Below are 25447 nucleotides of genomic sequence, written 5' to 3'. Positions count from 1 at the left end.
TCATTTCCCCATCTTTATCTTCAAGGTCCCTACCTAGAGTCTCTTCTATGCTATTTTTCCACACAGGACTTCTAAGAACCATCTTTTGCTCAAACTTCAAGCTGGTCTTCCTTCTTCCTGCCTGCCTGCGTGAGAACCTTTCTTCACTTTGACCTGATCTCCCTGAGTAGACAGGAGACGAGCAGTGCACGGTCCCGCTTGCCCTCGCCCTGCCTCCCCTCGCACTGCAGCACTCTCTCTGCTGCTGCTCTAAGGACCAGTCTACTCAGTCTCCCTCCCAGCTCACACACAGATGGCTTTTGTGAAGCGTCTTCCAGGCACCGCCAGCCTCCAGGCTAACTGCTGCTACTCTCCACTTAAGCACAAGCCTCTCGAGAGAAGGGTCCCACCCGAGCAGCTCCACTTCAGTAGCACCAATGTTGCTGCAACACAGGACATAAACTCGTGGACGACGCAAGAAAGAGAGGCGGCCGCTTCAACTTTACTTTTCTTGAAAATCTCCCTCCCTTGCAGAGGGGAGAGACATTCTTCACTAAGTTTTCCCAAGTAATGAAAAGTTAGAAAATGAATAGAAACATCCTAAGACATCACGGTGCCATTCCCACCTGCTCTAACCTCATAATGCCTCACAGAGGTCACTGGAGGAATAAGCAAGGCCTACGTGTGAGAAATAAACCACCAGGATATATGACCAGGATGGGTTTGTAACTCACAAACCTCAAGCCTCCAGCTTTGAGGAAGTTCTCACAGAAGGACTTTGCGCAGCTTCTTGCCATGTCGTCATCAGCCGTGGGCATGAGTTTGGAGCTTAGGACCTGGGGAGCAAAGCAGCCAAGTTAGTCGCTCTGACACTTTCTGCAGCGCGCACTCTTACTGACACAGCTCAGGATGGATTCCTTTGCTGCCACTGCCTCCCAGTTCCCTAGATTATGACGGCCCATCTCCTTCCCTCAGTAAAGGCAATCACATGTGTCCATACTGTGCCTAGTTAGAATTTCCTTTTCCAGTTCTGAACCAAATGTTTTCATAAAATACCTTCAAGCTTAGATAACAAATAAATTCATGTAATATGCAAAATACGTTCTTTAAATACACATAGGCCAGAGTTTTATAAACAGCTCAAAACCAAAAAGCACTAGCTGAAGTCCCTAAAGAGCACAGCACCTGCTCACTGGACACATGCTCTGCCCTAGGCACACGCACTCGCTTTGAAGGTGAGGTGGGTCTCACTCGAACATCTCTGCCCTTCTCTGATACTGCAGAGCCGACCTTAAAGTAAAGTTTAACTGAATGCTGTGGTGGGTGGAGGTGTAGCACAGAAATCACAATTTAGTAGCAACTCAGTCATGTTCTAATGTTATCAGCTTTGAGCTGAGAGATCATACACATGGAATTTCCCCAGGGCCTCCTTTTCCTTATCAGCTAAAGGAGGATAATGACTACTTGTACCAGATTCAACAGAAGGAAAGACAAAGTTAAGGCACTCAGTGAGCAGCAACACAAACAAGTGTCCAGGAAACAATAGTGCACAATAGTGCATTTAGTTGTTATGATTTAAAAATCTCATACAATCTTAGTTCTAGGCTAGATATTTTGAACTCAGCATACTTTTCTATTCTACGAACTCTCCATCTATAAACCTATGAGCGTTACGAGCCTGTGCATTTAATGTTTTTATGAGAGACACTCTCTTCTCTTTGGGAAGGGGTTCCCAGTTTCAGAGAATAAGCACAGCTTAGAAGGGGAGTCCTCTGCTCTGCTGTCCTTCCTGTGCAGTTAGCCACTGACATGCACACCCCCGTACTCAGCAACAATTTAGTGAGAATCAATTCTCCTCAAAGAGACAGGTATCTATGGTATTAGTTTTGAGGTTTCCTGGTAGACTGAACTAATGAGCAAAGTTGAAGAAAATGATGATATCAGGAACTAGCAAAAACAAGTGCTTTTGGAATAGATGTTTCCCACATATTTTGTACATTTGAAGCAAAAGAGATCTATGGGAGGAATTCAGTTACTTTACAGGCCTAGACTTACACTGGAGGTGTTTATAATCAGTGCTTTGGTTCTAAGACTTTAGGTAGTTTGTGATGAGCTACACCCCAATGCCAGCACAGTCTTGCTTTACTAGGTGCTCTTAAATACAGATGATAAAACTACACCTTAGCTTTCCAGAAACATCTTCTCAAAAGCAATAAATCCAGTACAAATCATAAGATGAAAAATGTAAGCAGGCCAAAAACTTCCGGACAATTTTGTTTTGGAATATTATACTTATTTTCAAATGTCCATGTTATATAAGGCATTATTTAATTTTAAGATCATTTATTAAATATGTTCCTCTCTTAAAACTAACCTGTCTTTTCAGAACAATGAATACTCTATGGCTAGTATGTAATATCATCATGCTCTGAACATATAAGCAACAAGTGGAACAGAAAAGGGATAACTGTAGACTCCAAATGAGATTAGATGAGTACACTTCAGGGAAAATACATGCTTCCCCTCACTAATTATGCATTTGTTATGCTCAAGATACATACTAATTAATCAGGATACCTGTTATCCATTTAGGTATTATGACACACTAAGGCTGCTTAGTTACTGATGTGAACATATCTCTCTAGAATAAAGCCAATTCATTCAAGGCTTTATCTTCTACAAACACAGTGATTAGAGGGTTTGATCTACGAGCAGAAATGTTTGCACCCAGACACTTCCCCTTGGATTATGCTTTGCTTTCCTGATTAAGTACCTAGCATCCCATGTATCTTACTTAAAAGCCTGGAAGTCAATACTTTGTCTTTTTTAACTACTGTAATAATTTGTACACAGGAAACAAGTAGTGCTTGGTGAATTAAATATATTCATTTAAAGCTACTTTTAATGAGGTAGCTGCATTTGACTGAATGTTTGTATGCCCCCCAATTCACCCTGTGAAATTTTAACTCCTAGTGTATTACAAGGGCTATGGGAAATGATTAGGTCCTGAAGATGATGAGGCATGAGGTGGACTGGTGCTCTAAGTGACTCCAGAGAGCTCGCTCACCCTCTGTCTACCAAGTGAGGGCCCAGTGAGAGCACAGTGTCTATGAGCCAGGAGCAGGTTCTCATCGGACACTGAGTCCGCTGATGTTTGATCTGGGGTTGGCCAGTCTCCACCGTTATACCCAATAAATTGTGGTTGAAGCTACTTCAGTCTATAGATTTATTATAAAACCCTGAATGATTAGAATAAGAGATAATAAAATAATAGAAGATAATAATTGCTTTAATTCATTTAATAGCCTTCTTAGAACTTGAAGTAGTAATGCTAGTATGCTTTCTGACAAATTCTTCATAAATCTGTCAATGGCAACAAATGACAATTTAAAGAAATATTACAATGTATTTAATCAAGAAAGCTAAAGATGGGGCTGGCGAGATGGCTCAGTGGTTAAGAGCGCCGACTACTCTTCTGAAGGTCCCGAGTTCAAATCCCAGCAACCATATGGTGGCTCACAACCATCCGTAACGAGATCTGACGCCCTCTTCTGGTGTGTCTGAAGACAGCTACAGTGTACTTACATATAATAAATAAATAAATCTTAAAAAAAAAAAGCGACTTGTAAAACTTACAGAGGAAGGCCAGGAGATGTCTGACACAGGTTTTCCTAATTCTTTTACCTAGATGCTAGTTTTTAAGTAAACAATGTATAGAGGTATGAATGGGGAAAAAAATTAAGAATTTTCAAAGGTGAAAAGTATCACTTTTTTTTTTCCAATTTTCTGGCAGATCAGTCCCATAGTAAAACCTGTCACTTGTTTCTGATGTCAGCCAAATAAAATGGAAGGAAATGGTGTTTCTTACTTCCAAGTTGTAGAGCACTCTGAAGGTTGACATGCCAGGAGCAAAAGATCGAAACAAACTTTCCAAGATGGAGCTGGCACTTGGCTGATGCTGCTGCTTTGACGAAAGCGAAGGAGACTTTGAAGACTGGGAGCTTGTTTCAGAGAGCAAAGTTTTCTATGTTTTGGAAGAGTAGAAAAAAAAGAAACCACCTGTCTTAAAAATCACACTTTAAAGAGAAGCAGATCTCAGTGCTTTGTGCTCTTTTTCTCTTTAACATAAGCCACAATAATAAAGTTCTCAAAAAAAAAGTGTGGGGGGCGGGGAGACTCATAAGACCTCCTAATTCTCTGTTCACAAAACATCAAACTCACCGTACAACTGAGTTCAGTGAGCGACGGTCACACGCTTCATGAATGCCTTGAGACTACATTTTTAGAAATACTTGAAAAGTCATTTTAATCTGTTTCCATGTTTACATTTTATGCTTCTAATAAAATTGTAAGATTGCTAATTTAGTAGTCTTGAAGATTTCTTTTCAACTGGTACTAATGTATTTTAAGGTTATGAGTCCTCTCTCAACACTTGAGCCTCAGATAACATGACTGAGCAGGTCCAAATTTCAACTACTAAAATATTAAAAAAAAAACTCAGTTTCAATAACCTTGGTATAATTTCTTCTGAGAATGTAATTGAAGAATATGGCATATAAAGTAGTTGATGTGTAATTCTCTTAGGGAACAATATTTTAAAAATTAAAATAAAATGAATTTTAATATTTTTATTTTTTTCTTTGCGGTGCTAGGGACTGAACCCAAAGCTTTGTATGAAGGCAAGTGTCATAATGCCCAAACTTTGTCTTTTTGAGACAGGACCCTGTTCAGTGTGACCTTAAACTCAGATCTTTCTGCCTCTGCCTCCTGAGTGCTGGGATTACATAGGCAGGCACCAACATGCTCAGCCAGAATGAACTTTAGGTGTTACTTGTGAAAAAAAGTAACAATGACTTTGTTATGTAAGACTTCAGGCTTGGAGTGATCAGATCCAGGGAGGCATCTTTTGGGAACACAAAGGTCCTTGGACCCACAGATCTCCAGTGAATCCAGGAATGTGAAGCATGCAGGATTGTCCTCGAAAAGGAATGGGCATGTAAAACCTTCAGTCTAAACGACTCTTACGTTATCTGCATACCCACAGACTCGCCCACGCTCCCATAACTAGAACCAGAGGTAACTAATAGTCCTCCACTATCTATATGACCAAAGCCAGACCAGATCCTTCCTTAGGCCCTTAGCTAGTACAGGTAGCGTCTCTCAAGAACCCATCTTCTTGGAGGAAATGACAGGTATCCTGAGTTGAGTTTCAGTGTAATTACATTTCTTTGTGCACTGGGAGATTATATTACACCAGGAAACGTTTTTTTTTTTTCCAAATTAGACTGTTTAATTTTGTTGGCAATAAATCACCTGGCATCAGACTTCCTGGGGTCTAACACGGGTTGATGAAATTAATCCAAGTTTTCATTCTCACCTCTTAGTGCTTTACTCCATAGCCTGATGCCTGTGGAGGCCCTCTCAGCATCGAGAAGGCAAGCATCTCAATGCATCAGGACTGCCTGACCCCTGAATAGAAAGTATGTCTCTTTGGGCGTCAGCCTCCCCTTTTATACCAGGAGCACAGAGAAGACAATCTCATAATTGGATCTGTTTGGACTTTTTACAAAGTAACACAAGGATCTGGTTTTAGCTTATGGCAAGGGTATTTTTCAAAAAAGAGAAAGTATTATAGAAAGATGATATCATAATGACCTTCATAGGATTCAGGTAATGTTTCAATGAGTCATGTCACAAAAGTTCAAGCTAGGTAAGCAACTATTAAAAACATGAATACCTTTCTGCCTAAAGAATCCAGCTGGTCAAGGGCTTCCTGAATGGCTGGGTCAGTGGGTATCAAGAGCAGAAGCTTCCGCACTCGTAGAGTTATCCTGAGAAAATTTCAAAAATAAAGTAAGTTTCTTTAATTTCTTTCATATAAGCTATATGGTCTTCTAGTATAAATTTATGTACTACTATGAAATAAATTTAGTATATATATACATATATATATATATATGTGTGTGTGTGTGTGTGTGTGTGTGTGTGTATATATATTAGATATATATTTTAGATATATAATGAAATATATATTTCAAGTAAGATTTGCTTGGCTCATTAACTTTAATAACTTGCTTTCAAGCCTCACAAATCCATGCCTTTACCTTGGCTCCTCCAGGTTGGCAAGTTGGTACAGCATGTCAAACACATTACATACAAGTGCCATCACCACACCAGGGAGAGATTTCTCCTGAGGGAAAAACATTAAACATAAATATATACTAGCAAAGGAATTTTCTTTTTCTAACCAAACTTACAAACAGTACTTGTACAAAGTTTGGGGGTGACTACAGAACGGAGTGAAGGTCACTGCCTATCTCTACTTTCCAAGTGACAGGGATATAAACATGTACCACCATTCCCTACTTTTTATGCAGATGCTAGGGACTGAACTCAGCTTCTCATGGCTGTATGAGGAGCACTTTTCTCAATGCTCTACCTTCCCTGCCTCTAAAGCACTAAGAGAGCACAGCACATCTGAGTACTGAAGGAGGACCCAGTGGAGAGATAAACAACAGCAGATCCAGGGAGAAAGACTTATGAGAGGTCAGCAGGAGGTCAGACAGGAGGTCAGCAGGAGGTCAGCAGGAGGTCAGACAGGAGGTCAGCAGGAGGTCAGACAGGAGGTCAGACAGGAGGTCAGCAGGAGGTCAGACAGGAGGTCAGCAGGAGGTCAGCAGGAGGTCAGACAGGAGGTCAGACAGGAGGACATCCCAAGACTAAGACTGGGAAACTGTATCTTTTCTGCTCCAAGTAAGTTCTCAATTACACAGCTTCTTTATCCAGATCTTTGTGATCACTCAAAGCTGTACAGGCTGAAGGCAGAAAGGCAGCAGCTGTAAATCCCTTTTCCTACCTGTTCCATGGCGTAGGACGAACTGAAGGCCCCACTGCTGCTGCTGCTGGAGCTGGTGGAGGAATCTGCAGAGCTCCCCGAGGGGGTCCCACTGCCAGAAGTCTTCACGGTAAGAACTTGTTCATCAGAGAACCCCAGTTGGTGGAGGAGCTTTTGATCTTTATTTACAGTCAGCTGCAAAAGGTTGTTTCTTAGTTACTGAGAGTACAAGAGGAGGAACTATTCAACCTGGGCCAACAGGCCAACAAGTGTTCTTTAAACCCACCAGACTATCGTTCGTAAATATCTGTATGTTGTCCACAGGAGAGCACAGCTGTTTGGCTATCTTCCAGCGGACGCTGCCTATCGTCTCATTACTGTGAGCCTAGAAAATAAAGTGCAACACTGGTGTGAGTGAACTCATGTGCTTGCTGCACTCATCGCTCTCTGGAGAGCAGTCAGTGCTCGGAACTGCCGGGTCTTCCCTCCAGCCTTTTGCTCAGCATCTGCTGTGTGCTGGACCCTTTGTTCAGCAGCTGCTATGTGCCGGACCCTTTGCTCAGCAGCTGCTATGTGCCGGACCCTTTGCTCAGCATCTGCTGTGTGCTGGACCCTTTGCTCAGCAGCTGCTATGTGCTGGACCCTTTGCTCAGCATCTGCTATGTGCTGGACCCTTTGCTCAGCATCTGCGATGTGCTGGACCCTTTGCTCAGCATCTGCTATGTGCCGGACCCTTTGCTCAGCATCTGCGATGTGCTGGACCCTTTGCTCAGCATCTGCTGTGTGCTGGACCCTTTGCTCAGCATCTGCGATGTGCTGGACCCTTTGCTCAGCATCTGCGATGTGCTGGACCCTTTGCTCAGCATCTGCGATGTGCTGGACCCTTTGCTCAGCATCTGCTATGTGCTGGACCCTTTGCTCAGCATCTGCTATGTGCTGGACCCTTTGCTCAGCATCTGCGATGTGCTGGACCCTTTGCTCAGCATCTGCTATGTGCTGGACCCTTTGCTCAGCAGCTGCGATGTGCTGGACCCTTTGCTGCAAACTAGGAAGACAGCAGCCTTCTCAAGAGCTCCCGCTCTTGGGTGGTCCCCTATACAGTGCTAAGTGCTTTATGCCATTCCCTGGAAGTCACGTCTATCCCCACCCTCTCTCAAGAGCCACCTTGTGGGCTTTTATACCTGCTGCTCTCTATCTGAAAAGACTGTACTAATAAAAGCGATTGCTCTGTTGCTTTTCAAATCCCTGCTTGAACATGAGCCATCTCAGGGGTCCATCTTGATCCAAGATATTTCATGAATATCATCACCTTCAACCCACTTATTATCCTTTACTATTACTTACTCTTTAGAACACACATCTTCACTTGGCACTGTGTTTTTATATCTGTTTATATTCCAAGCTTTCCTTTCCTTTCAGGCTTACTTTATTTTATGTTTGTATGTGGGTGTTGTATGAGTATATGTATTCATGAGTGTGAAAACCAGAGACTGATGTCAAGTGCCTTTTTCTACTGTTCTCCACCTTACTTTTTGAGACACTCATTGAACCTAGAGTTCACTGAATGGCTAAATAACCTCTATCAATCTCCCTGGACCCTGTCCCCAGCCCTAGGATTGTAAGTACATACTACCATGCCCAGCGTGTCACCTGGGTGCTAGCGATCCAAGCAGGTCCTCATGCTTGCTCCCAGAGATCTCAGTCTTTATTTTCCATTTATTTATCAGGTATCATTGGGAACCATCATTTATCTCCACCAACATCGTTCTTATGAAAATAGGTGTAGATATTAATGCAAACTTACCTCTACAGTGAAGGTATCTTTGGTAGACTCGTAGGTAACATTAAGAGTTAAAAGATGTCCATGAAATGAGGCACCATGAGGTAGAATAGTTCGTGGGACAGAGTAGAAGTCCTTGGAAGAGATAAGGCAGCAGAGTGAGACAGTGAGGCACGACTGCACATGAAGCCCATGCTTCGCCACCTCTCCCAGCACCGTGAGTACCACTGCTCTAAGAGAGGCCATACCTCTATTGTGATCACGTAGCGCTCCGCCAGAAGCAGCAGTCTCTCGATTATCACAAGTTTTGTTGATCTGTAAGTTACAAAGACCAACAAAGTTTTAAAATATGTATGAAATGAACTGCTGACTTCAGCTCAATTCTACTCTGTGTCACCAAACCCAGAATCACAGTAAACACTCACTGGGCAAAACTGAAGCACACGAAGACTAGACTCCCCTTTCACTCAGTGAACAGTATGAAAGCCTGCTCACAGCTGCCATGCTCAGGTGGGTGGGGTGGGGTGGGGGTGAAGCCTGCTTCTGCTCACCTTTCCTCTCCTTTTTAAACAGTTGTTGCATAAAAAGTGAACCTGAGCCTCTAGGCCTTCATGTTTACCAGTCCACCAAGGACAATTAGAGAATTTGATGTTCATAATCCTATAACTAAAATATGTCACAAAATTCTGCAAAAACATGGAATCTGACAAAGTTCCAATTTGATGGGAAAACCAGAAGACAAATGGAAATATACCACAAACACAAGTTGTTAATTGAAAATAAAATCTGATGGCTATTTGATCAATGACTTCTAGAATCTTACTTATCATCTAAGATAATAAGACTTGACAGCATGTGATGGTAAAACTACAGTAGAATAACCCAAACTCCCTAGACTACAGCAAGTACCGATTATAGAAGGTTCTTTCAAAACTATCGAAATGAGATGAACTACAACACTCTCACTCAGATCCAACTCGGAAATAGTTTATTAACACCATTTAAATAAGAACATTTTTAAAATTGTGTGGTCTCTTTAGCTTGCTATATTTGAGATTCAGAATAAAAAGTGCTAGAAAAGAGTAGAAAGTATATTCATTTAAAGTAGCAACTGAAAACCCAATCCAATAGGCCATAAATGACTGATAAACTGTTAAGGAACTGAGCAACTAAACTAAATCTTAGAAACATTGTAGTCAGATTTCCATGCATATGCACACACAGAAACACATGCAAACATACACAAGCACGCATGCACACAAGAATGTGGAAAGCATTCATTCTTATCATGAACTGATTCTATAATCACTTTGACCACTAAAAAATGGGGTCTTGTGGGGGTTAGGTTTCATTCTATCCCTTCATATTAATAAATTCTAACATATAATACTCAGCATATTTTTTTAAAAACAGATTTTTAAAAGAATCTAGGAAAGGAAAGGACATCTTGATTACCGTGTGTGTGTGTGTGTGTGTGTGTGTGTGTGTGTGTGTGTGTGTGTGTGTAATATCTCAGCAAATTAAAATACACACACTGCTCCAGGAATAAAAAGGACTGACAAGCATCTGCCAGCAGAGGGCAGCAGAGGGACACTCAGAGCATTAAATCCTAATGACTAGGCTATGCACAATCAAAGCAGTAGAAAATGAAGTAAAAGAAAACAATGTGTCCACAAGGCACAAACAACACTCAGGTGACTCTAGTGATGATCTGCAGATCTTCAGGACATTGACAAAAGGTGGACATTAGGAAACATACAATTATGTTTCTCCAAGATAGAACAGAAGCTCTGAGGACCCCAGTGAAGAGATGTTGGGGAGGACATAGCATAAACATTTTTAACAATATTAATGTTGGTGTTCAGTTTTGAAGCCACTTACCTATATGGAGACTGAACTGATGTTGCTACAGTTGGCATGGCAGTTGCAGTGAGCATTTTGGTTGCTCGGGTCACAGCATGTGTTAGAGTGGGGCCACCGAGTGCTGAACTGGCTGCCTGTAAAGTACAAAATAATATTCTATATCTGGGTTTCTCACCCTGGTCTCTGACATTAACTTCTTTTGCTAACTTCTTGTTGCAAAAGCTGCCTTGAGCACTGCAAGGTTCTTAACAGGATCCCTGGCCTCTAACCACTAGGTGCCAACCAGGCTCTTTCCAGTTGTGACAATCAGTATTCACCAAATAACCTATGGGAGGCAGAATAAGAGCCAGTTGAGGGCTATGAGATGGCTCAGCAGGTAAAACACTTGGCAAGAAAGCATAAGGATGCAAACTGAATCCCTGGAACCCAAGTAAAGAAAGGAGGAGAACCACCTTCAGGAAACCTTGCCTTCTGACCTCCACATATGCAACACACGCGCGCGCACGCACACACACACACACACACACACACACACACACACACACACCCCAAAATATTAAAAAGAGCTACTTGAGATATGTGCATACTTACTTAAACTGTACTCCACATAGAAGAACTTGAATATTTGAATCTTTTATGGTGACATATTTGTATGGAAGTCACAATTTGAGGAACATTGTATACAGTACAGAATAGCACATATTTGCCATGAGGAAGATCAATTTATTAACATCTGGGGACAGTGGCATTTATACTTTTGGAATACCCCATTAGCTATAAAACTTAAGCACAGATTACAACTGAACATTAATCTTTAATGCTTTAAGCATCCTGGTAGAATTAAGGTGGTCAAAGTGAATGAGATGATATTAAACCATAGGCTTCTAATTAACAAAGACTGCCAACATCATTTACTTCTAGGTCTCCTGTTGTGGTTTCAAACAGCAGATATTGTATAAATTATGTGAAGCACGGACATCCTAGTACCAATGTGGAATCTATCGTACAATAGATGGTTCCTTATGTCCCAGAAGTGGGAGCTAGGACAGATAGACAGGAGAAAGAGGGGATGAGATAGAAGGTAAGATTTATTTATTTATTTATTTTGAGACAGGGTTTCTCTGTATAGCCCTGGCTGTCCTGGAACTCACTTTGTAGACCAGGCTGGCCTCGAACTCAGAAATCTGCCTGCCTCTGCCTCCCGGGTGCTGGGATTAAAGGCGTGCACCACCACGCCCGGTAGGAGAAGGTAAGATTTTATACAGAGTGTAATTGGTGTGTGTGTCTGTTTGTCAGCAGGCACTCATATGGGCATATGTTCATGAGTACACTCATGAGCTCATGCATGTGGAGACAGAATTTAATACCAGGTAGCTACTGACCTCCGCCTTGTTTTTTGATAGAGTCTCTACATTGAGCCTGAAGTTCAGTGTTTTGGATTAGGCTTGCTGGCCAAGTGAGCCCCCCTGAAAATCGCCTCCAGTACTGGAGTTACACGCCCCCACAGCAATGCCAGCCCCTAGTTCTGAATGTAGTTCTCATGATTTACAGCAAGCACTTAGCCCCTGACTACATCTGTGGTCACACCTATTCCCAACACCATGACATGGTACATTTGATCAATTCTCCAATAGTCTCTAGCCACAAATATCGACATTCAACATTTATCTGAAAACATACATTTATAAAAGGGGAAAAGAAGTCATTTAAAAGACCATTTTTTTTTTTTTACTCACTTCTAGTCTTGTATAGCAGTCAGCAATGAATTTCTTATGTAAAGACACTGAGTCCTGAAAGTCAGAAGCATATGGAAATTAAAATTAGACTCTGGCATTTAATTGTAACCATTAGTCAAGACAAAATACCAAAATAAATCAAATTGGAATACAACAAGGATCACAACTTATCAATAACAAAATACATAATTTTTTTTTTTTTTTACATTTTTATGTCTGAGTAACTTTTTCCCTTGGGGACTCACCTTCTTTAACCTAGGGTTTAGATTAATGTAACTGTAGTTTATGATTAATTGAATAGCTTCATTAGCAATTTCTTCATCAGGTGATTCCATGGCAATTTTCCAAATGAAATCCATTCCTACCAACTCCAACTTTTCTACATACTGTGTAAAATTAAAATGTATATAATTAAACTTAATAGTACACTAGTATTACAAATCACAGGTCAGTATTTTTTGCTACGTTATTGAGTCTGAACTTCTGTTTAACAAAATGAAGACCATTAGGTCAACCCCCTACTGCACTGATATGGAATGCTCACATGAAAAGCCACCAGAGGTAACAGGCACCCTCCATGGCGTCCAGGACAGGTGCAGAGATGTTTCTCCAGACAGCCCTGACACAAGGCAGACATCCACCCAGAGAAGCTAATCAACCAGAAACTGAAAAGGCTACTAATTCTGGGAACCCGATCCAGTCCTTCCCAAAACTCAGATAGAAATAGCAGGATACAGAGTTAAGAGTATCTTGTATATATCCTGAGTACTTCAGGTAGCAGGACCTCAACACCAGGGACTTAGAAAAGATCAAATGCTTGTCTTTTTGTCTTAAGGACGGATATGAATAGGAGCACTCTGTCGCTCTCCATTTTCCTACTTCATAGTCTGTCCCCACATTCTCCTTGCAGTCCTTGCTACTCACATCCTAGGATGTCCATCTTCTCATTATCAGGCCCTTGGGAATTGCTACATGGAAGCCTAGTGGACCAATGCCCTGGAAACCCACTGATAACCACAGGTGCAGAGCTGCCTCTACATGGGAGAGATGAAGAGTGGGCAGACTTCCTAGATGCTGAGGGGAGAGGCAGGGCTAGTCATGCAGCCACCGGGGCCTTCAAGGGAGCCTCTGCCACTAATGCCCAAGTAGGCAGGTAAAAAGACCTCCTTATTTAAACAAACATATTTATGTTTCAATCCATTAGAAGACAGTTTTTTCCTTCTGAATATCAAGTTACATCAAATATTTCAATGTATCTAGGTTGAGAATAAGATACATACCAACTGAGCTCCTTGTCTTTTCAACCGATGATCACAGAGATTCACATTTTCAAAAAAAGTCTTAAATAAGTTGAAACCTAAGAGTATAGAATGCCAGTCAAACCCATGCACTCAGACACAGATAATCGGGGAAGGTCTAAAGTGAAGCAGAAGGAAAGGCTATAGCGTTCCTGGAAATGGCTTCTCAAACAGGCATCTAAAGTGTGGTGTGCAGTGTATGACAGTGCAGGCCTGCAGTCCCAGAGCCAAAAATCTCCAGACCAGCCTGGGCAGCCCACCCAAATCCCATCTCAAAAAACCCCAGACACCTTTGAAAAAATACAAGCAAGCCATACATCTTTAATCTTAACTGGGAGGCAGAGGCAGACCTATGTGGGCTGGAGCTAGACTGGTTTGCATAGTAAGTTCCAGACCAGACAGGGCTACATAAAGAAATCCTGTCCTAAAAACCCAGACAAATCAAAACCACTACCCACAAACAACAGAAGAAAATACATGTAAACCAGACTTAATCAGAATTTGTAAGACTTGTGTGCTTCAAGGGACATTATCAAGAAAAGGACACAACATAAAAAAATGGAAATTTTTACAAACGATCTATCTGATAAGAAGCTAATACCCACAGTATATAAGGAGCCCGTACAACACAACAGTCTAATTAAAAAAAAAAAAAAACAAAGTCAAAATCATAACTAGACATTTCTCCAAAGAATCTATTTACATGGACAAAAAAACAGTCTGAACAGATGTTCAGCATCATTCATTATCAGGAAAACACAAGTCATTACTACAGGACATAACTCAGCACCCTCCAGGATACCTTTTAAAAGGCAGATAAATAAGAAGTCTTGACAATGAGGAAAATTGGCACCCTATACACTGCGGTGGGATTAGGAAATGGTGCAGCTACTTTGCAAAAACAGTTTGGCAGATTCTCAAAGGTTACATCTCATGGCAATATGACTCTAAAATTCATAACCAAAAGAAATGAGAACACAAAAAACTACTATATGAATATGTATAGCTCAAAATGGTAGCAACAAATGTTCACTGACCTATGAATGAAAATAATGGGACACCTACAGTGAAATATTATTCTCCTATAGTGACACCACAACCTGGGTGTGCTCTGAACTCATTACTCTTCCGCCACAATCAGAGAAGCCAGGTAGGAAGGCCCCAAGTAGTATATATGATTTCACTTGTACCAAACTGGGCCAGTCCATAGGAAAAGAGATTAGGCTGGGCAAGGGAAGGCTGGAAACTAGCTGCCAATCAGTGCAGGGCTCCTCTTAGGGGTTTAGGGGTGATAATGTTTAGAAAGTAGTCAAGGCTGCACACCTGAGTGCAGACTAAAAGTTGCTGACAGTATATTTACAAAATGGAGTTTTACAGAACTCAATAACTCAGCTAAAAGAAGTAACTGAAAGGAAGCATTGTGTACATTAATATATCTTTACTTAATGAATTCTATTTATTAAAGAATACAAAGATATTTTGGCAATTTCATTTATTAGGCTGTTATTTTAAATCTCAGTAAAATACCACGCAGTTATGTAGGTGGAGAATTACAAACTGTTCAGCTGCCTCTGAGAAGTAGTATTAAAGTTAAGAATAAAATCTCTCACTCTAAAAAAATCTAAAGCAAATAACTGTAAGTTTTCCCTACCATTCATAGTGATTTCATATGACTCCAATTTCAGAATCTTCTCCTTGAAGAGCTGCTGCTGGACGTCACTCTCCAGGTCATGCTGCCCCTTTGTAAACCACTCAAAGCACATCTGTGGATTAAGAAAAAATTGCCCTAAGACCAACTACAATCCACTGCAGACAGAAACACACGGCCATCTGGATAGTAAAGAGACGTTTTCAATACTTCTAACACTCCTGTAACTGCTCAACTGACACAGGAACCTGAAATGTTGGGTGCTCCAAAGCAGACGGGACAGGTCTTTCTGCTGGTCAGGAGAGTATGCACTCACACCTCTCGCTGAATCTTCTGCCTGCGTCTCCCACTAGTACTCAGGGAAGCCTTGCTGTCTGCCGAGCCCAAGTGCTAAGCACTGCCACATACTCAGTCCTTTTAACATGCCTAGGAAGTAGCTATTATTATTCTGTCATGAGAGGAGACCAAGACTCACTGTTAGCAAGTGCAAATGTTAAAGTAAGTGTTTGCATTTTTACTGTAATTGTTCTTGATTCATGTTTATATTTCTAGAGATAAAACATTTTCAGGAACTAAGTTTTTTAGCAGTGATCTAAAATTTAATCTCACAGGAAAAGAGAAAACTAAACTCTAACATAATTCTTCAGTGATATTCATTTTGTTGGCTTTAGTGTTGTAGCCAAAATTGAACAAAACGATCAAAGAGCCCACACACTTATGTCTATCATGGATGTCTTTTAAGACATGTTTTCCCTAGTACTTACAGTTCCTACTGCGCCATTCAGTGTTCACATACTCACAATGATAGCAAACAGGATGCAGAACACAGATGACATGAGACACACGGAGGAGGGCAGCATTTAGTGCATTGTCACTAACCCACAACCCCAGGCCTTACCTCTCTATCTAGCTCGCAGACGTCCTGGCCAGTCACAAGGCACTCCCAAATTTCTTTGGCTCGGTTCCACCCAAGATACAGTGTAGCTTCTTGTAAGAAAAATGCCAGAAATTTCAGATGTGCCTCTAAATACTGAAAAAAGCAATAATGCAACTAGTTAACTTGTTTGAGGCTGTCATCCTAAAAGAAACATTACAATAAAATTCTATAAAACAGATTTACACAGAACACTTGTCATGTAATTCATGAGAAAGTAAATATGACAAATGGACTTATCAGCCAATAATTCAATGCAGCAGAAGCAACCTCAAATTTATTACAAAGTCAGTTGACTGTAGATATGAATCAAATTCAATTCTAGTAATCTCAAAGGAACCCTCATATTCACAAGTGGTGAAATTAAGTTCTATTTCTGGTAGTTTTTTGTTTTTGTTTTGTTTTGTAGACAGCAGATCTTACTCTGAATTCTAGAATAGCCTAGAATTCAACCAATATAGCCATGAATATGCCATGAATTCACGACAATCCTCCTACCTCAGTCTATGGCTGCAGTTCTCAACCTGTGAGTTGTGACCCCTCTGGGGAATCAAAGGAACTTTTCACAAGGTCGCAAGATATCCTGCGTATCAGGATATTTACATTATGATTCATAATAGCAGCAAAATTAAGAGTCATGGAGTAGGAACAAAAATAGTTTTATGGTTGGAGGGTGGTCAGCACAACATAAGGAACTGTATTAAGGGTCTCAGAATTAGGAAGGTTGAGAACCACTGGTCTAATGGAGTCCTGAATTACAGACGGGAGGCACTATACCCAGCTAAGGTATTTTTTAAAAAAAATATTATTAGCCATCAATTGATTTGAAAACCAAATGTATGATCTACAGAGCTAGCAATTGTTCTTAAGAAATACTATTTTTCTAAACTTAGTTTGAAATTACAGTAAAGGACTGGAGAGACAGAGAGCACAGTGGGTAAGAACATTTATTGCTATTGCAGAGGGCCTGGGTTTAATTCCCAGCACCCATGCGGTGGTTTACAACCACCTGTTTCTCCAGTTCCAGGAAATCTGACGCCCTCATCTGACCTCTGTGAGCACCAGACCCCCATGTGGTGCACATACAAACATACAACACAAATTAATAAATCTAATGAAAAAAAAAGAAAAATATTGAAACTATAGTTAAGACTTAAAACCATTCCCACATTACAAAGATTGCTCATGGTGCCCTTCTATAGTTGTACCCAACAAATATTTGTTTTACAGTTCAAATAGAAAAAGTTAAGCCAATCCCGAAAACCACAAAACACAAACACAGTGAGTGATACCTCCCGGTAAGTATAGCGGCCATCCACCAATGTTAAGCCGGTTAAGCCTCCAGGCCCAGCCACGGCTGCTGCAAGTCGGTGACAAGCCAGTAAGCTTCCCGTTACCAGTTTGACTATTTCAAAATTTTTCTTCAGGTCTTGAATAATGCTCTTAATAAAAGAAACAGAAATGAAAGTGGCATGAGAATCTGCAGTCATTTTGCTGTTTAATGCAATATAGCTCTTATTTTAGAATGTAGCCCCAGATGCAAGAACAAACATGAGATTACTTCTGACAGTAAAATCAATCTGGACTTTACTAGGGAACTAAGACATTGCTAAGGGTGCCTCAAGGAGAGACGTGGCTCTGTGAAGAGTTACTGCGCCCTACGTGCTCTCCTGGGCCTCACCCCACATCCCTGACAGCAAGCAAGCAAGCTCTACCCAGCTCCTTAGACAAAGTCATCTTCTTGTCATTGAAAAGATTCTATTTTGTAATCTTTTCAAATTTGGGGACTATCATTAATGTTCTTAAAAGCTAGCCTAGTTATCTTAACAAATTAGCAATCAAGAAGAGTTAGGAGGACTATATCAAGAGAATGACCTCCTTTGAAAGAGTTCCAAATGATTAAAACCCACTGACATTACTAACCGTAAGCCGGTAAGATACTACCAATGCAACAACCTTAGCCACGCTTACGTATTACAATTATTACAATAGGCTATACACATGAGAATTAAAAATAAGTATGTTCCTACCTTGTCTTGCTTTTGATAGGTTTGTTTTATAAATGAACGAGTGATTTCATGAAGCTGACGTAAAGCTGGAACCACCCACACAAACTGCGGATTATTAAGTTGAGATGACTATAGAGTTAAAAAGAAGTTACATTAATTAAGCTTACAACTAAATGTCAGTCATTTATTAGCTATAAAAAAATGTTTGAGTCAATTATTTCACTGTTACACATTCTATAATTTTCCCTTTCATATTACTTATTTATAGCTTATCTCCATGCAAGCATAATCAGCCTTCAACTTCTTACTCTGCATGCAATTTCCTAAGGCCAAGAGCTGCAAACAGGAGTGGACGTGAAATGACAGTAAATGTACAGGAGGACATCAGCAAAAAACAGACAGGGAATCAGCAACTTCAGAGGACAGATTAAGTGCACAGGGCTGCTAAGACACGTTGACTCAAAAAAATAAATTATGGCAAAGCTGACACTGACCTGGCTAGCAAGGAAAATGGACTAAGAATATGGCTTTCTTTAATTAATCTGATCAAATTACTGGCATGAGTTAAGTACTAATGAAACTATAACCTGTTTCTCTTTCTATTTAAGGTACTCTGCCTTAATAACTAAGTGCAGGGCTTGGGTGCAGCTCTAAGGTAGACATGGCTTAGTGCGGACGAGCTCCTGGGCCCACTTCTAGCACTTCCCTGACTCCATCCAACCCCATTTCTATTTTCATTAATTATTAAGGATACTTTACTCAGACTACACTTTATTTTCAAAGCACTTCAAATATACTATTTCTGAAACTGGTACAATAATCTGGATCTTTGTGTCATAGATAAAAGAAATCTAATAAGCATGCAATTGGCCTTTAATCAATAGCATCTTTTCAACTATAAGCTTTCATAATAAAATTGCTATCAGATTAAATGCTATTAATCAGCTGATTGATTATTAATCAATTAAAGCCTTACCATTTATTTAAAAGGCTAAATTTTTTTTTGTTTTAAGTAATTTTATCAAACTTTTCTGCAAAATGCAAACCCTGTTGAAAGGACAGTATTGAAGTCTTAAAAGAAATACACCACTACTGTAGGTTACTTTGTACAAACTAATTACTACCACCAAACGATACGTTCTCCTCACCTCAAGTATGTAAGCCAGATAAGTTACCAAATACCATATTTCCTGGATTTTAAGTATCTCAACTTGATACTTCTTCAATTATGTCAACAGACACTTACCAGCCACTAAACATTAAATGTAAGCTTTTATAACTGTCCATTATTTTTGTATATACAAACTTACCTATACAAAAAGGCATTTGTTTATCTACCTGTTATCTGAGTTGAGCTGTTATTTAGTATAGGTAGTACCAAACAAGGATGGCCTATAAACCTGAATTTGGGTTACTTATTTATATGTTATCAGAAACATACCATGACATAGCACAACTACCCTGAGGTGACTGTCAAAGCAGTTCAAGTCATTGTCAAAGCCAGAAGCTACCAGGAGACAGTTCCCGTGCACGGAGCTCTTGCACTCAGCACTGGTATCTTTGCCCTGAGCTGTATTCTAACTCACAGAAGCTGCTCAACCTATACTATTCAGCACTCAAAGAAAAAGTTGTTTTCATGAAAGAAGATGAGCACACAAACCTCCCCATGCTTCAGTATGCCTCAAGGACTGCTGGGGATGCAATTCAGTGTTGGCACACTTGCCTACATGTGCACGCCCAGACTCTATTCCTAGTAACTCCAATACCAAAGATTTCAGGGTGGTCCAAATCACTACTACAGTAGAAACATGAAGTTATACATAATTGATAAAACAAAACAAAAAGGTTTCATTTAACTACTGGTGTAAGTCTTAACAATGGCCGATAAAGGGAAAATGAACTTTTTGTCTTGGTTTTGGGGCAGTGTCTCAGATAACATGGCTGGCCTCAAACTCACTGTAGTTGAAGATGATCTTGACTGTCTGAGTCTCTTGCCTCCACCTCCTGAGTACTGGTACTGGTACTGCAAACATGTGTGATAATGATGCAACTCTTACTAGGCCTCGTTATGCCAGGTAAACATTCTACTGAGCTAAATAAAGTTCAACTCCAAAAGGTAGTTTCTGTTTATCTTCTCTATAAATCCAGTAACTCTACAATGTAGGCTGCAATCTCTGGCATCTTCAAATCATAGAAATAAGGTATATATTGAAGGCCAACTACTTCTGAAGTTAGCCAGAATATTTTTGCTAAAAACAAAATTGTCAAGACAATGAGGAAAACTGTGTATCTGAACTGATACCTTCCAAAAAGGATACAAAAAAAAAAATATGCCTAAACCCTTTATCAATACGCAGATACATTTAAAAGTATCAGGACTAATTAGGTCAATTATGGCTAGTGGAAATTATACTTTGAGTAAATTAAGAGAATAGCCATGTAAGTTGGGATTTAAGAATCACTATTGATAGTCTCTCTGAAGGACAGCAATCAGGAACCATGTTAGCCATGGTTAGCTATGGTATTATATTTTTAAGTTACAAGAACAATTGAAAATTCCTCTGATTGCTAAAGATGGCTGAAAGTAAACTGAATCTTTGATGACGTCACTGAATTTAGTGTGCTCTCCAAAGTAGAGTGACAGCAAAGGAAGCTGTGAGGCTCAGCCAGGTGGCTGCAAACCTGTTTGCATTCTCCTCCTCCACCTTATGAAACCCAGGATACATTCACTGCCTCAGCAAGTAGACCTTCTGTGCAGACATCTCACGACAAAGCCCACTGACTTCTTACACCTAAAGGCAGGCCTCCAGGCAGTACCTTAGGAGACATAAAACCTAAGTGTACTCCAATCTCTCGTGTGACTACCCTCTAGGCAGCTAAAGAACGCATTCACACGGACTTCTCTCTTCTCAGGGCTGAACACCGCCCCCCATTTCCTTATCTGCATTGCTTTGCAGTTTTAGATTTTTATCTAGAAATAAAGTAAACAAATTTATAAGGAAGAAAGTCTTTAAGCAGAATTTCCCCCTTCACTACCTGCACTACTGAAGACGCCTGGCTGGCTTTACTGTCTATTCTATCCTTCACAAACAGGAGCAACTCACTGACAAACACATCAACTGTTCCAAATCTAAAAACCTGAGTTCTAAAATTGAAAGCTCTTTTGAGTGTTAATATTATGTTTGAAACTTTTCTTATTTTGAATTTGGGATGCTCAACCAGCAAAGTCTATGTAAACATTCTAAAATCCAAAAAGCTCCAAAACTGGAAACACTGTAGGTCCCAAGCATTTCAGACAAGGCTTATTCAACCTGTGAAGGTACAGCAGTATGTGTCTTCCTAGGGTGCAGGAGAGGAAGAGGAGGGAACTAATATTTACCAGAAGTCGGACAGGTGCTGTCAGGAGACCTACAGACAGCCTATGGAATATGAAAACACTACTACTGGAGAAAACATGATTTCTGTTTGTTTAGTAATTATATCTTAGATGGAACATTTAACCTTTTAACTGAAGGAAATAAGAAGTGAAGTAAGAGACAAAGGGTTGGGGTGGACAGCGGAGGGTATAAATGAAGCAAAGGAAAGAAAGAGGACCAAGGGAGCTTTGGGGACCTCGGCAGAATCTGTAAAAAGTCAGAGTTTCTCAATATGACAGTGGAACTTGGGAACTTGGAGTGTCAAAAGCAGCAGGAAGGGAATCAGTTGGGGGAGAAGAGGTAGCTGAGGGCAGGAGGGGAGTAAGAGGTGGGTGATCTTGTCTTACCCTTCGCTTAGTTTCTGTGTAGCCTGGCAGGGAGACATAATCCCCAGTCAGCCCACCTTGCTGCCTGGCAGGAAAGGGCATAGCATAGAAAAACACCTTTAGTGGTAGTAAATATTTCACTCCCCTGCCAGGGGGCTTTGATCTTCCCACTGCCCCCCTTCAGCAAGTGCACTGTGAGTATCTGTGAAGCACTTAGCAAACTGGCAAGTGCTACTATATAAAATGCAAGCTATGGTTACATGGGGAGAGCAACAGTGCACTAAGACTTCCTTTCTGGGAGCAGCAGGGAATAAAAAGGAAGACCATTCCTCTCGAATCTCATAAAATGACCAGATAGTTTCCTTTTGCTGTTGTGTTGTTACAAAGCAACAGACACGAATGAAGTGACTGCAAAGAGAAGCAATAAAGACACAATAATGCACTTGACTAGGACAGCTTGGTGATGCTCAGTGGGACAAGGGAGGAACAAAGGTCCACAGGAGTCTCTGGATTCAAAAGCCATTTCCCTCAAGGGAAGGAAATGTCCCTTCAGCTTCAACCTGCATATCTTAACTATAAAGAATAAAAATGTCTGTTGCCTAAAAGAAAAGAGTATTTTCCTAGCGGTCCCTTTTCTTTATTGATTCTATTGAAGGGTATATGTTTCAGTAACTCAACGAAAACCATTCAATCATAAGAGAGACTGCTAAATTATGTGAGTCACTGAGCAGAGGAAACTGGAAAACTTAAACTCTGAGTAGAAAGCAAGCATTAAACATTCGTCATTCCTTTTAACCCCAGCGTTACTTGTGTTTGTAACAGCGCTATTTGTATAGTTTGTGAATGCTTTTTTAAAAAAAAAAAAAATCACTAAAATTCCACTGTTCAAAGTTCAATGTCAGAAATATGAAACACCACATTCTTACATTCCCATCTAAACTTCATAGCCAAATAAACTGAAGTGCACAAAAGCCCGGTAAATCGCCAAAGCTTGTTAGCAAGAACTATGTGTCTATGGGTATCAGATGAAAGCCCGAGGTACTCCAGCTCCTTTGAAGAACACCAGTGGAAACCATGGAGAGGTCTGGCTGATGAAACACTAATAAGTCCCTATCTATTTTTTACCAGAAATGTTTCCATGTTATTAATATGAAACTCCAAAAACAGAGTCGTCCCTACATGGCTAGGATGTAAGTGTAGGGCTGCCTGAGTGCTGCCTGCGGCTCTGATCAGGGCTGCTATGAGAACAAAAGCGTGCACGTGCGCATGTCAGACGCACTGAACACCGCCCCTCTCATACACCAGCAGCACATGCGCCTTCCCCTGCTTGCTCCTAGCCACAAATACTCACTTTCCCTCCCTCATGGGAAAAAATGGGGACTGAATTTATTTAGAATTCAATGTGCTTTAAAAATTATATATACTTTATGTATAATTTAAAAGGAAAATGATGCTGAAAGTCATGCAATTTCATAAAAATTATTTTTCAATGGAACCACTTTTTTTCCATTTAAGGGTAAACAGCTGTAAGTTCTAAATAAAGCACAGCTCATGAAGCTCAATCTGTAGACTAATATTAGTCTAGTAAACACTAAAATATCTTACAAGTAGGATGCAATTTACTAAAGGTAATTATAAAATTACAATACCTTAGTTGGTTCCATATGGAAATACTTACCTTAAATCCATCTTTCTTGTTTTTCTCCAAACTCGACCATTCTCCAGGCTGAAAATTAGGGAGATATAAGTGACTGGTAAAAATAAAACCTATAGCCCCAAATTTGGATTCTAAGGTAAAAGTTTCCAAATAGGACATTCCACTTAATTTACACTATAGGAAGGAAATTTTCTTGGCTCTAATCCCTCAGAACAATATTACTGCTCTGACAGCAGTCAGAGTAAAGCCCAACCGACCCTTTTAATGTCTTCTATGCATTTAATGATGTAGCTCCTCTTGACCGCCTCCTTCACTGCGTACGCGTCACTGAGGATGGTGAGGTGCTCCTCCAAGGCCTGCTGAATGAGGCTGCTGGGCAAGGTGGGAAGGTGAGCCAGCTCCCAGAGGACATCTAACACCTGAAATAGCACCAGATGATGAGCCAGCCCACAGGCACACCGTTGCAAGCATTTGTAGCTAGAATAATCCATTTGGTTTTCCTGCCTTTCCAGAAGTGGCCTCAAACCGAGCTTCCCGGCCGATTCGTCCGATCAGACTCAGCAACTTCTGTCTCACTCTGTCACTCTCGGTCTCCCAGCTCTGCACAGAACAGACAAGACACAGAGGTATCACAGTCAAGGTGGTGAAATTAGCAAAAACGCTAAAATCTGAACTAAAAAGGTTAATAAAGTAAGAGAAGTCCGTTAAAAGGCGTCTGTTGGGGATGGACTCAGTTTACACTTTACCTTCTGAATAAGGACGAACAAATGATTAAGCTGGTCTGCATTAAACTTCACAGCTGCCGCAGCAATAATTGTATGAATGTTCTCAATTACTGTAGATGACTGTCCTGACTAGAAAAAAGGAGACACCAGGAGAAAGTTAAGTATTGGGACTTGGCTAAACCTAAGTCTTGCTGACAACTTAGAGTGACTGCAGTCTGCTCAGCACTCACTCCCATGACAACACTGGAGGTTCAGGGTCACACAAAGCAACTGTTACTAATGGTCACCTGGCTACACCTCCACTCCCAGCAGCACTACCCAGCAGTCTCTTACATGTGAAGAAGCAAAAGAATCAAGTTCTTAGCCTGATATTTATTTTAGGAAGAGAATAAAATATTTTCAACAAAAATTCAAATAGATTTATTTTGAACTGATAAAATTACAAGACAAATATACATTGAGTGTTTTTACAGAGTAGTGATCAGGGCTTCAGTTGAGAGTATTATTGGCCCCATTTTAAATGTTGCTTATAAAATCTTTATGACTTCAACTAGTACTTTTGACCCAATGGCCAGTAGCATAGACCCTACTGTGAATGACTGATGCTCATTTTATAACCTCAGTCATGTAGGTTCAGTTAACTTTCTCCAAAACCACTATGGATATGTAGCTGTTCATTAAATGTAGCAGGCATTCTCATTCTGTCTCTGTCCCCCTCCCCTGTCCCATCTACTAATCTTCACCTCTTGTGGGTTCAGAATGTATACTGAGAAAACATTATACATGAGGGTGTTCACCAAGGCCAGCGGCCACATACGGGAAGCAAAGTCTAGGGACCTAGGAGTGCTTTTCTGTAATCCTGCCCAACTGTAGCCCTCTCTGTACTGCTGGGAGGGGAATCAGCTAACTGTGCTCCCACAGTGTCCTGTCAGCTAGCTTCCTGTGATGAGCAGTGAGTAGCAGGACTGGGAGAGGAAGGAGTGGTTTGGGCTCAGGCTCAGAGAATGAATACAGGGCTGGTGGGCCAGCAGGGGCTCTGGCATTGCTAGTGGGAGTGGCACTCTCCACTTTCACTGTCTGCACCTCCCAAAGTAGATTCCTCCCAGCCATCTTCCATCTTAGCAACACTTTTTTTTTTATTTTGTTCTAAACTTTTAAAAAAATTCTTTATGTGTGTGGATATTTTATCGGCAAATATGCCTGTGCACCACATGACTGCGTGCTTTGTAAGCAATTCCCCA

The 25447-nt window shown here is 40.7% G+C and overlaps 1 protein-coding gene across 6 annotated transcripts in view; it reads right to left on the bottom strand.

Annotated features, from left to right (window-relative positions):
- Usp24 (ubiquitin specific peptidase 24) overlaps positions 1-25447 on the bottom strand; it is a 130634-nt gene that overhangs the window by 60376 nt on the left and 44811 nt on the right. For 4 of the 6 annotated variants that reach the window (XR_003954974.1, XM_006503180.4, XM_006503177.4 and 1 more), the window contains exons 13-33: positions 24228-24335; positions 23986-24081; positions 23739-23900; positions 23503-23550; positions 21846-21905; positions 18104-18211; positions 17366-17515; positions 16038-16169; positions 15143-15254; positions 13474-13550; positions 12439-12579; positions 12194-12247; positions 10476-10591; positions 8843-8909; positions 8619-8729; positions 7101-7199; positions 6836-7009; positions 6084-6169; positions 5717-5810; positions 3848-4003; positions 718-815 (exon numbers count right to left, since the gene is read on the bottom strand). Coding sequence is in view for 5 of the 6 variants with exons in the window: in XM_006503180.4 (XP_006503243.1) it covers positions 718-815; positions 3848-4003; positions 5717-5810; positions 6084-6169; positions 6836-7009; positions 7101-7199; positions 8619-8729; positions 8843-8909; positions 10476-10591; positions 12194-12247; positions 12439-12579; positions 13474-13550; positions 15143-15254; positions 16038-16169; positions 17366-17515; positions 18104-18211; positions 21846-21905; positions 23503-23550; positions 23739-23900; positions 23986-24081; positions 24228-24335 (2249 nt within the window). In the remaining variant the exon portion in view is untranslated. Of the gene's footprint in view, positions 1-717; positions 816-3847; positions 4004-5716; positions 5811-6083; positions 6170-6835; positions 7010-7100; positions 7200-8618; positions 8730-8842; positions 8910-10475; positions 10592-12193; positions 12248-12438; positions 12580-13473; positions 13551-15142; positions 15255-16037; positions 16170-17365; positions 17516-18103; positions 18212-21845; positions 21910-23502; positions 23551-23738; positions 23901-23985; positions 24082-24227; positions 24336-25447 lie in introns of those variants that run through there. The other 2 variants (NM_183225.2, XM_006503178.3) reach the window with 2 other exon arrangements.

The sequence above is a fragment of the Mus musculus genome, chromosome 4 (assembly GCF_000001635.26).
Source record: "Mus musculus strain C57BL/6J chromosome 4, GRCm38.p6 C57BL/6J".
Taxonomy (NCBI): domain Eukaryota; kingdom Metazoa; phylum Chordata; class Mammalia; order Rodentia; family Muridae; genus Mus; species Mus musculus.
The sequence above is the reverse complement of the archived record's forward strand: the minus strand, read 5'-3'. Positions and strand labels throughout refer to the sequence as shown.